The sequence below is a fragment of the Osmerus mordax genome, chromosome 27, assembly GCF_038355195.1.
Source record: "Osmerus mordax isolate fOsmMor3 chromosome 27, fOsmMor3.pri, whole genome shotgun sequence".
Lineage (NCBI taxonomy): Eukaryota > Metazoa > Chordata > Actinopteri > Osmeriformes > Osmeridae > Osmerus > Osmerus mordax.
In genome coordinates, this window is record NC_090076.1 from 4,062,986 (window position 1) to 4,075,842 (window position 12,857).

The window sequence follows — 12,857 nt, forward strand, 5'->3', positions numbered from 1 at the left end:
AAAATGTAACGTCTGTACACGAACGTCAATTTACACGTTTTGACCCTATAGGCCGATTTAAGGCCGAATTATACTTCTCCGACTCCGTTACGGAGAGACGGACGGAGTCGGACGGATTGGTTGAATTTATAGTTCTCCGAAGGCTGTGGGTGCTGAAAACAATTCACCGCCAGAAGAGTAGGTGGCGCAACGGTTTTTTGTAAGTCCTCGTCGGGTGTTTATTTACCTAGGTTATCGAGAAGTCGGAGCAAATGTACAAATTAGCCGTTTCATCAATAAAATACGCACATTTTCAGCAACTACACTGCCCATTTCTCGTCACATTTGAATTCAGATGCTGATTTACATGTATTGTTTAGCTGAAATATGAATTGTAAAAACTTACAGCAATGGCGGTCAAAGGATTCTGTTCGTCCTGTTTATCACGGCAACCCCGCCCCCGCCCCTGACGCAAGCGGTTCTTAATACGGACCAATCACAGCCAAGGGGTATCCTAAAATGACGGACTGACAGACGGATAGTCAGGAAAATCAGGAGGTGCACGTAGAGCTCTCCGAGGGGCTCGGAGAGGGCACGGAGAGGGAATTCCTCGTCGGAGAGGGTGTTCCCGGTGTCCGTCTCCGTGAAAACGGAGTAGTATAAAGGCAGGGAACGCCCTCTCCGATGTGGAACGCCCTCTCCGAGCCCCTCGGATAGCTCTACGTGCACCTCATGATTTTTCCGACTATCCGTCCGTCAGTCATTTTACGGATACCCCTTTGCTGTGATTGGTCCATATTAAGAACCGCTTGCGTCAGGGGCAAGACCGAAATATGCTACTCTGCGGGGGCGGGGTTGCCGTGACCAACAAGATGAACAGAATCCTTTGACTGCTGTAAGTTTTTACAATTCATATGTCAGCTGAACAGTACATGTAAATCAGCATCTGAATTAAAATGTGACGAGTAATGGGCAGTGTAGTTGCTGAAAATGTGCTTATTTTATTGATGAAACGGCTAATTTGTAAATTTGCTCCGACTTTTCGATAACCTAGCTAGCATTGCAGTGCAGCGCCACCTTCACCACAGCCTACGGAGAACCATAAACGAAGTCTATCCGTCCGCCCGCCCATCCGTAAACGGAGTCGGAGTAGCATATTTCGGCCATCACAAAATACGGTTGTTGGAAATCTCTCCAGATTCTGACAAGCAATGAGACAGACAAATGAAGCTATCTTGCTTGATATAGAGCTAGTGATAGCTATCTTTTAAGTTACATTTAGTCATTTAGCAGACGCTCTTATCCAAGTTGGTGGGCACTGGTCACTCACGCTGTGTTTATTGAGTGAATTTTGACTATGGCAGTCAGTGTAATAGTGTGTGATATTCCCTGCCATAAAGTCAACATTTCTGTGTATCGCCAACCTGTTATTGAATGAATATGGTAACTATATTGTGATATTTACGATTACAGGTAAGAACAATATATAAATGTATCGACCCCCCCGACCTGTAGTTTTTACCTCTTTTGGGGGGGTCCGAGGCATTTTTTTCCGGGTTCGGTTGAAACACGCCCCATACTCACAGCCCAACGGAGCGGTATCAGACTCATATTCAGACTAGAATTATGAGTACGACAACGTCAGGCTACACGCTGAATTTGACACTGGCTCTCTGGGGTGAACATGTCAATCCTACTAGGGAGGGGGAACTGTTGCTTAGCAACGGTACACATGTATGACACCAGTTGTGGAAAACAGGAGTTTACTCGACTAGCTAGAACACATTTTCGTTTGTGTTCTACCAGTGTACAGTAGTGCATTATGATTTAATTTTAACTAGAAGGCCAGAACTTTTAGAATGCTTTTCAGCTGAAGCTACTGTAGATTCATATCTAGCTAGACGACTAGCACTATTTATTAGTAGCATCTAGAGCTAACTGTGTGGTTGCCTAAACACATAGAGCAAGGCTAGTTATTCAAGGACGACAGTACATACGTGGTGAAAACAAAAATGTCCACCAGCAAGGAACAAGCTGCTATCAGTAAAATAATGAGTTTCCTTCAAGAATGGGATCATGGCAATAAGATCGTGCGAAGCCGCATGCTCAATGCGTTTCTGACACAAAACACGGGAAAGACATGTCCTGAATTGGAAGTGGAGTTTGCACAAGTAGCCAGCCTCTTTTTGGCTCGGTTGACCGCTTGGATGAGGCTGACGTATCCTTTCAGATACTTAGTTGACAATAATGTTATTTAGAGAAATGAAGGTTTTATTAGACCAGTCCTTCACATTAACTCACACAGATACATGTTTGGGACATGCTTAGGTCTGCAATTGAAAGCAGTTGGCGTCTTCCTATCTGCATCAAGCAAGTGAGTGAGGATACACTGTTGGTTGCAAACCATAAAGCATAGTTGTAACTGTACTGTGTCCTTTCTCTTGCATCCTACAGTCATCGATATCTCATAGAATTTCTGGAAGTTGGAGGTGTTCTAACTCTCCTAGAGATCTTAGGCCAGAACCAGACCAAGGAAGAGGACAGGACAGAGGCCCTCTCTCTGCTTCAAATTATCTCAAATGCTGGACGCAAGTACAAGGAGCTCATCTGCGAAAGCCACGGTAGGCTATAGGCTGATATCCATTAAAAAACGTTTAGTGTGACAAAAGGGGTTGTTCCATTTAGTTTGGACTCATAACAGAACAATTTCCCTCACATGATCAATAAAGTATATATGTCAATCATGTGTAGGGTTGTAAAAGGGTATAGTTTTGAGTTTGAGGTTTTTGTCACAAGAATATAGACTTTAGCTTGATTTAGCATTCTCACTTGTTAATACGTGATCACATGTATTATCATCCATTCTAAATGTTACAGGCCTGTTTGTTCAAACCATTACAAATTATTGATACCTTCATATGAAAATACAGAATGTTCAAAATTCCTCATTAATTTGTATGAATCAGTATGAAAGAATTCCATCATTTTGCAACTCTAATCATGTGTCCTCTCCTCTGCCATGTGTCTTGTAGGTGTGAGAGCAATAGCAGAGTGCCTTGCAAAGTCAAAGACGGAGGAGACCCAAGAGGCAGCTCAGGCTGTGTTAGAGTCACTGGCCCATGGGAACCCCAAATACCAGAACCAGGTCTATAGGGGACTGATTGCACTTCTTCCCTGTACATCACCAAAAGCCCAACAGCTTGTCTTACAAACCCTCCGCATAGTGCAGGTATAACAACCATATTCCCCTATTCCCCCCCCCCCCCCCCATTTTTTTGTTGTTGTTTTGTTTTTTGAAGCCAATGACAGTGATTATAATTCATTAATGGTTTCAACAGGCTATTGTAAAGTCATCCCATCCCAGCATTGTAGAACCTTTGCTCAATATGCTCAGGTCTCTGCATCTAGAAGTACAGCATGAAGGTAAGTTCTCTAGAAACAGGCATACCTTCTTTCTCTCACTCTCAGATTGTATTAATTAATGCATTAATGTCATCATTCTTCAGGGAGTTACAGATGTAAGGACTGTATTTCAACTAAATGATGTGATAATTTGATAGGGCAATTAAATGTGACAAACTGGACCAGAAATAACCTGACATACAACTTTCCCCATCTTTCTCCAGCTATTGAGCTGATCATAGATCTGTGTCAGTATAAAGTCAGGCCATTGCTGCTTAGGGGTCTGGTAGCTCTGCAGAAACCTGCCAAGGAGAGAGTACAGAAGCACAAGATCCTGGAAGGTACCACGCCCCAAGAGGACAAAGTATTAGATGGATGGTAGAAAACAAGCTATATACTGTACCAGTTCTGTATTATGTACGTATAATTTTGATGAACACTCTTTCAGACCCGGAAATGACCAAAATGACTGAATCTCTACCAGTGTTTGTTCAACAAGCAGCTGCAGCCAAAGCTGTAAGGTAAACAGAATTCTTATATACATTCCCTTGCTAAGTATTCTCCCCGTTTCAAACAATTCACTGTGTTGATCCTAATAAATACAAATGTATTACCAATTAGTACCATCTACACACAATAACTCAATAATAAAAAAAAGATGTATGGTAGTGTATTTGTAAAACGTACTGAAATATCTTTGGACAAAAGCGTCTGCTAAATGCATAAATGTAAATGTAAATCTAATTTGCATTAGCATTCACAGCTACAATAATGCACACAATATTCATTACTTTGGGACAGTATGGAATACTTAACTTGCCTTAATGACTGCCAGGCATCAAGGTTCTGAGAAACCAGCATCAAACCATTACACTACTGCCACAGAGCTATTTGGTTGTTATGGAACACTAGTATTCCAACAAGTTTTTCATACTGCCCCAGAGTAAATAGGCACAGAGGTACACTGCTGAATTATATAAATTACAAACTGAATTAGACAGTTTAAATGGTTTTACAACATTGACCTGTTTTCTGTTCTATTTGTTAAAGATTGCTTGCTCAGGGGAGTCAGGAGCTCTCCCGGGAGCTATTGTCTCTCAGAGTGGTACATAACCTACTGTACACCATGGGTAACCAGGAACATGCAGACGCCCAGAGACAAGCTAGCCTGGCTCTTGAGGTGTGTTTGCACACACATTACACACCCTTTTTAGGATTGCATAGAAAATAAATAAAATGTGTCTCTTCTCTGCCTGCAGCACTTTGTCCGTACATACCTGATTGTGGAGGAGCACGTGCGCAGAGCCATGGGGACTGATTTGTTCACAGCCTTCATGGTAAGATCAAATTGTGCAAACCTTTTTGCTGATTTCTAATTTAATTCAGGTCAGACATTGTTTAGGGGTCTTCCGAGAGCAGGAACCCTATTATTATAGATAACATAGGTATAGATCACAGTTCCGTGTTGTTGCTAGAGAATACTTTTCTTGCCTTTAGAAATTCCTTGCAACAACCCGTAAAAGGTTTAGCACCTAAGCCCCCTTAATATTTCTGTCTTATGTTCCAGAAATTCAGGGGAGAAGGCCAAGCTAAAAACCTTACATGAGACAGTTTACACATTCAGTGACTGTTGATCTATTAGTGTTTCAATGTTTGATAAAGCATCTTTCCATATTCCATATCACTGGTAACAGAGATATGAAGGCCATGCACGTTAATATAGTTCTGCAAATAGATGGTCTAAATAGTAATATTTGACACAATAGTGAAAAGGCGCCGTTGCAGCATTACGTATTTTCCGCTAGGAGCCCAAAACGTTTTATATATATACTGTATAGTCTTTTTTACAGTTTTTGTTTTCTTGCATATTACAAAAGTTATGGTGTTGAAAAAGTCACTCAATATAGTAAACAACATGTTTAGGATCACTAAATACTCATAATTTGTTCTTGTTTAGCTAAGCTTCCAGTTGAGTTGTGGGTGCGTCCAGAGTGGGCGCGTCCAACTGTGATTTGATTTGCATCACGGTTCAGCCGGTTTTCCCTAGGCTACTTATAGCGCGGACAGGGGATCAATTGTCCCTTAATGGTCTCTAGATGGCCTTCTTACATGCATCCAAGGCAAGGTCGGAAACTGAACTGGCCTTTGTCAATCTGTCATTCACTTTCATGTTGATAGTCGGTGGCTATTTACATTTACATTTATTCATTTAGCAGACGCTTTTATCCAAAGCGACTTCCAAGAGAGAGCTTTACAAAGTGCATAGGTCACTGATCATAACAACAAGATAGCCAAAAAACATTGCGAGTAGCCAAAACATGAAGCACACATTGTGAACAACCAAAGTAAGTGCCAAAGGGAAGAACCATAAGAGCATGTAGTTAAACAAGTCACAACCAAACAACATGAACAGCTATAAGTGCAAGTGTACCTGTGGGAAAAAGCAAGCAACAGTAATAAAACAATATATCACAGCGAGAACCAAAAATTTAAATCAGTTACCACTAACCACAAGAGCAACAAGTCTCTAAGCAAGAGTCATTGTGATCCTTGAGGAAACTAACATCGGGTCAAGCGAACCGTTCCTAAGTACCGTTGTACTCCCGGAACAAGTGCGTCTTGAGCCTTTTCTTGAAGGTGGAGAGACAGTCAGTGTCTCTGATGGAGGTGGGGAGTTGATTCCACCACTGGGTGGAATCAACTATTCTATTTCATTAGAATGTTTGTTGTCTAGCCCTTCAATTATTCATCAAAATGTAATTTATTATAAAGGATGTCACAGACGTTGCGGGTTAGACTGCAGTTGGTCTGTAAATGTGTAGCCTGAAATTAGCAACATTCTATTGTTGGCTGCAGTGGAGGCTCGTTAGGGGAGGAAGAGGATTATCATCCTCCTCAGTGACATTTAATACAAATATAAATGTTGAAACTTCTAAAAATGTTCGACATTTTAGATAAAACTATACTAAATACATGAAAATGTCACTGATTTTTTTTATTTATAATACACAATGTTTAACTGAAGGTCTACAGTAACTCAACAGCACTGTCGGTGATATAACTATGGTACATCCAGAGGACAGCTCGCCTCCGTCCTCCTCTGGCTGCATTGACTTCAATACAAAACCTAGCGGCTGGTGGGCCAAACCCCCTGTCCATAGACATGCATGGTATTTAATACTACTCCCACCAATCAAAGCTTTTGCAGTATGAACTGACATGCTCTTCATCCAATCATAAAATAATATCCAGAGAGCATTATTGGAGGGCAAAGACTCTTCAATTGCTCTGGGGTGTTCTCTGCTTTGGGGTACTATACTGCTACCTTAGGAACATTGGCATCACAAAAGTAGAGAGCATATAAATGCCGACATAAGATTCAAGCTTCTGTGGAAAAACCGCATTGACCAAATTTGGCTACATGGTGATTGTGTTTCCCCTACCAAAACGACCTTCCGCCCTTATAGGTACCGTATTTCTTCGATTAAACGCCGCAGCGTTTATTACACAATGATCACCTTTGGTGTGCCGTTTATTTAAGGGCGGCGTTTATTCGAGGGCGGCGTATATTTAATAACGGAGATTTAGTGAATTGTAGCTGCAGTGCGGCCATAGACAAACAAAGAATAGACAAGGAGGTCAAACCTAAAGTGTAGTTAAAATCGAAGCCGTGCGTGTCTACATTGTGTAGAAATCTGAACAACATGCCAGTCAGCTACCTCACTATATTGTACATGTAATTGTCGCAATTACATTATAATAATGTATCATTTGTTAATTGCTTTCAGTATTATTAAGTGACTGTATTTGGTAAGAGTAAAGCGCCTTTATTTTGAAGGCCTTTTGGGGCGAGTGAGAGTCGACAAGCTAACAGCAAGTGAAGCACGGACAATTTAATGCTCCGATAAAAGTTTAAAGATCCTGTAAAGTGGAATTATAAAAACAAGTTTCAAGTTCACCACACCACAGAATAATGTGTTATTAACTATCCAAATTCGAATGAACAAAAAACACAGACAAGTATGTTAAACTAGAGAGGATACAATTTCTGGGGAAATTGTAGGGTGTGCTTGCTTGCGTCGGTTGCACAGGGGTCTGTATATTTTATATAAAAATGCATCGGGCCTACTTATTATTTATAAAGATTACATAGATTTAAAAGCATCTTTTTTTGCTGCTCATTTACAACTCAAAATACGAGTGAAGTGTAGAATGAAATATGATGTCTTCTCATTTCCCCTGCAAGAGGCAGCTGACAGGCTGAATCAAAACGAATACATTTGGCAGACCGGTGTACAAATGGACCTAATCTCTATGACTTAAACGTCCTTTTAAGTTGTCCCTTCTCGTGATATTTTCAGGCATTTAGACTACTCATATTGCATTCATTCATTAATAAAGAACCCCCTTTGAAGATTATTCTACGACTTTACCGGCAGAAGATAGAATCGCGATTCAAACAGTACCATCTGCTAACTGAAAATATGCCCCCAAAAACGTAAATAAGCTTGACATTTATTTAGTGGAAAATCGCTCATTCATAAAAAGCTCACTGGTAGCGATCATTGTCAGTAACTACGCAAAATGCGATATAGCCCTGTGTGGAGAAGCTGCCCCGGTAAATTGTACTACTACAGTACAGTACTAGACTACTGCTGTGTTCGTCTTGATAGCGATTGCGTTGGTTGAATTCGATTAAACGTTCCGTTGTACGGTTTAGGCTGAAATTAATTATTTTCATGAACAGATTGACAAAGTTTAGGCTGTGGCAATGAAGTTCAGGTTAGTAGTCAGATAGTTTCCCTACTGAAAGACTTTTGAGTAAGGGGAGTGCCGAACATGTTCTGTTGCCGTTTGACTTAAACAGCTGAGGAGTTGTTGTTAGCTACTCACACTAGTGTCTCGGGTACAGTAGGCTACAGCGTTGCAGTGAGCTACACTGGTTTGAAACCACAGGTAATGGTAATTTCACCAACAAATCGTTTACTAATGTCAGAATAAATCCTACAACGAAAATGTATATGTGAGGAATGTTTATTTTAACGATTGAAAACAGATACATCATAGACCACTGTAGTATGTGTTGCCCGGGCAACACAGGCTAATGTCATGATGCTAATATGTCAGTGAAATAGTAGACTACTGTTTCCGAAAGTAGATGTACTTCCTTAATAATATCAGCTTATATTGTACATTACACATCACAATTGTGTGTCATATCACAAAGTAAAATGAGTAAATATTTATCACCCTGGCCTCTTTGCTTGTGGCGTTTCTGCAGCTGCCTTGCAGTAAAGGTATAGTTAGCCTAGCTATCCCCCAAGTTAACAGATGCGAAACGAATGTTCTGCCAAAGGTAGTCACGCGTGTTTTCGTGACATTATTGCAGACCGGTGTAAAAATTGACCTAATCTCTATGATTTAAACGTCATTTTAAGTTTTTCTCTTCTCATGATATTTTCAGGCATTTAGCCTACTCATATTGCATTCATTCATGAATAAACAACCCCTTTGAAGATTATTCTACAACGTTACCCGGCAGTAGAAGATGGAATCGCAATTCAAACGGTACCATCTGCTAACTGAAAATATGCCCCCCAAAACGTAAATAAGCTTGACATTTATTTAGTGGAAAATTGCTCATTCATAAAAAGCTCACTGGTAGCGATCATTGTCAGTAACAACGCAAAATGCGATATAGCCCTGTGTTGAGAAGCTGCCCCGGTAAATTGTACTACTACGGTACAGTACTAGACTACTGCTGTGTTCGTCTTGGTAGCGATTGCGTTGGTTGAATTGGATTTAACGTTCCGTTGTATGGTTTAGGCTGAAATTAATTATTTTCATGAACAGATTGACAACGTTTAGGCTGTGGCAATGAAGTTCAGGTTAGTAGTTAGATAGACTTTTGATTTAAGTAAGGGGAGTGCCGAACATTTTCTGTCGCCGTTTGACTTCCTAAACAGCTGTGTACTGTAGCTAGATGTTTTTGTAGTGTGTCTCGCGTAAGCTACAGCGTTGCAGTGAGCTACACTGGTTTGAAACCACAGGTAATGGTAATTTCACCAACAAATCGTTTTCTAATGTCAGAATAAATCCTACAACGAAAATGTATATGTGAGGAATGTTTATTTTAACGATTGAAAACAGATAACGCTACATCATAGACCACTGTAGTATGTGTTGCCCGGGAAACACAGGCTAATGTCATGATGCTAATACTTCAGTGAAATAGTAGACTACTGTTTCCGAAAGTAGATGTACTTTCTTAATAATATCAGCTTATATTGTACATTACACATCACAATTGTGTGTCATATCACAAAGTAAAATGAGTAAATAGTTATCACCATGGCCTCTTTTCTTGTGGCGTTTCTGCAGCTGCCTTGCAGTAAAGCTATAGTTAGCCTAGCTATCCCCCAAGTTAACAGATGTGAAACGAATGTTCTGGCAAAGGTAGTCACGCGTGTTTTCGTGACGTTAGTGACGCAGTGACGTTAGTAACGTCAGTGACTGTGGCTAGCAAATTAGCCACCGTTAGCTTCACTTTTCGCCACAAAAACTTAACTTACGCTTAAACCATGCAACGGAACGTAAATTCCAATAGAAGCAACTCAATCGCTACCAAGACGAAACTTTTGACACCTACGTTGTCTATGTAGGCCAAGTATTTACTGAGTTTTAGGGGGGCAAAAAAAAATAAAAAAAAAAATAATAATAATATATATGTGAGAGAACAAAGGTTGTGCTCTCGCCGAAGGCTTGAGCACACCCAATTAGGCTTTGAAATCGTAAGACAATCATCAGTCTTCTCTGTTCGAGATTGGGGGGGGCGTGTCGCCTGAAGGAGCTGAAGCTTGGCCCCCTCGCTGGAAGGCGCCGCCTCTCTCAAGCTACCTACGACCCAGATAATGGACGCTACGTCAAGTTAAACAAAACAGTAGAATTAGAATGTATTTGTTCAATGAGTGAAACATACAGATGCATATAAATGAAATATTCCCCTGCGCTGTAACACAGGAGTAAACATTTACAGCAGAGACAGCAGACAGTGAGCTCTCCAACAATTTTTAGCACATTAGCTACCATTTCACCAAAATACCATCATTCTACACTGAGTATATCAAGTTAGCGGTTTGCACTAATTATAGCAGAGATACCTCTGGAAAAGTTATCTAGTATAATTCTAACAAACACACAGAACTGAGTGATCAACTGCTGGCGGCGGTGGATGGTCCAGGTGCGACCGGAGGATGAACGGCCGGGGGGGCGATGCTCAGTACGGCTCCGCGCTGCAAGAGAAGCCGTGTGTTGGTGAACCCTGTCTGTCTCTGGTCCATGTTAAAACTGTCCGCCGTGAAATTGTCAGTGGCGCAGAGGCGGCTGTTGGAGTTTATCCGAAGCTTTCCATGAGCGTGGCTCTTCACAAAATCTATCCACTAATTTTTCCTTTCATTATCAACAGGGAACTTAAATGGTGTTGCAGCGCAGCTGGAGTTCTTGCATCCAGGGAAGATGCAGTTGCGGGTGGTGGGAGACATCCTGAAGCTAGCTAGCTAGCTGATGTAATATACAATAACAGTACAGCAGGAGGAGCCATTCAGTGATCTGACGTAGCTGGGGCGAAATTACGTAGATAGGGAATTTTTTGGCTCCGCCCATTAAAACCTGATCTGTAAACGGAAGAGAAACTGTTCTTCGGTTTAACTCCACATTTCAGTGCGACAAAGTTTTAGCGCTTTGCACATGCTTTCAGGAACTCATTTCACACGTAAATAATGTACTTAGAAGCAAAACATGGAATTTACTTTACAGGATCTTTAAGAAAGAATCTACGTGTTATTCATGACGTGTTCTTAAACAGTAGAATTGTTCGCAGGTGTGTTCTTAGAATGATGAATCCCAATATTTCGTAAGTTGAAAGCTCGTGCCCCGTTGCTCCTATTTAGCATAGGTAAACGCCCCGTTAATTCCCATAAAAGGGCATGAGATGGCAGGGCCGTGTGCACACTCAGAGAAATGTCAAAACGACGTCGTAAAGACGGTGGAGGCCTCGACAAAAGACAGAAAAACTTTAATAATTCTGAAGTGGAGGTACAGCTGCAAGAAGTTAGCGACAAACAACACATCATATTTAATAGCGTCAGCTGTGGATACAAAGCAGTAAATAAAACCGATGCATGGAATGCAATTACTCATGCAGTGAACGCTGTATCTGGAGAAGTGCGCAGAACTGATGAAGTGAAATAAAATGGTTTAACTTTAATCTGAATTCTTAAGCAAAAAAACATTTCAAAACATAGCCTAGAAGACAGTTGACTGTTACAAAATATCCATGAGGACTGCTCTTGGTAGCCTAAAGCATCCCAACAGGTACTCGTCACTCTCTGCAAATAAATCGGTATGGTCACGGAAGATGTGTTCCCTCCTCAGGGGACGATCAGCAAAATTTTGCAGGAGCAATAAACACGCCATTGTGTGACATTCAGTATGACACATCAGTTGAAAGTTTACGATCTGCACTTTTAGAATCTGAAATGACCTTAGCCGACATTGGTGCCTTTTCATCAGATCGTGTTACATATAGACTCTAACTATGGTAGATCCAAAACATGCAAAATTATGAATAGAAGGTATATTGATCACTGTCCATGTTTCGATAGTAAAATACAAACTGTACATGTATAGATGCTTTATCAAAGACATGCTGTGTTCACATTGGATGGCCGATACCTTTGGCTGTGTTGGCCCTATTTCTGCTTTACCTTCACCTTTGCCAGTACAATGTTACTATGCTCAGTAGGACCACAGTCATTGTGGACCATCTCTTTTAGTGTTTGGCCTTGTTTTATGTTGTTTATAGCTCACAGCTGAAACTCTGTACATGAAGATGGATGAAATCCAAGCGGATATACTTTTATCAAATAAAGTCAACATATCAGAAGGTAAGGAAATGCACAGTAGTGTTTTTCTTTCTTTTTAGTTTTAGTTTTGGTGAGAATCGTTGTTGTAATGGAATTTTATTCTGGTACTTTGTATTTGACTAATATTGTGTTTAATTATGTTTTTTTCAGCGTCAGAGCATCGTAACTCAGAGAGCTGAACAAAACAGAACACAAGCATCAGTGTCTTTATTATAATGAAGCTGAAAGCTGAAAGTCAATAAAAACACATTTCACAATTTTCTCCCGTAAGAGGACATTCAGACTGGATATAATCAGACATCCCACCTCTCCTGGAAGTTCCGCAAGTCTCCCGAGTTTTGATACTGGCTCCTTGACACCAGCAAATTATGCTATACACAATAGCCTGGGTGGAAAAAAATGTATTCAGAGGGTGTGAGAGAGAGACATAGAGAGCAAGTGATAGACTGTGGTGGTTATGGTCATAATTTGAATCATAAAAGCATAATCATGTGTCGATTGAACTGTTTATTAAAAAGTATATGAGGTCAGATTGAAGTCAACCTAGTCTCA

General features: G+C 40.7%; 1 protein-coding gene across 1 annotated transcript; it reads left to right on the top strand.

Moving 5' to 3' along the window:
- The first annotated feature begins 1,991 nt into the window (after positions 1 to 1,991).
- Positions 1,992 to 12,684, top strand: armh1 (armadillo like helical domain containing 1). Its single transcript, XM_067230451.1, has 11 exons — positions 1,992 to 2,197; positions 2,285 to 2,353; positions 2,434 to 2,600; positions 3,012 to 3,208; positions 3,318 to 3,402; positions 3,606 to 3,722; positions 3,830 to 3,902; positions 4,432 to 4,561; positions 4,641 to 4,718; positions 12,245 to 12,326; positions 12,456 to 12,684. The coding sequence occupies exons 1-11, from the start codon at positions 1,992 to 1,994 to the stop codon at positions 12,482 to 12,484; spliced, it is 1,233 nt and encodes a 410-aa protein (XP_067086552.1). The 3' UTR covers positions 12,485 to 12,684.
- The last annotated feature ends 173 nt before the right edge of the window (positions 12,685 to 12,857 follow it).

Excerpts from the sequence above, each read along its gene's own strand:
- armh1 (XM_067230451.1), top strand. The coding sequence starts at position 1,992 with ATGTCCACCAGCAAGGAACAAGCTGCTATCAGTAAAATAATGAGTTTC. Across the intron at positions 2,354-2,433 it reads TTCCTATCTGCATCAAGCAA|TCATCGATATCTCATAGAAT; the intron begins GTGAGTGAGGAT and ends TGCATCCTACAG. Across the intron at positions 3,723-3,829 it reads GAAGCACAAGATCCTGGAAG|ACCCGGAAATGACCAAAATG; the intron begins GTACCACGCCCC and ends ACACTCTTTCAG.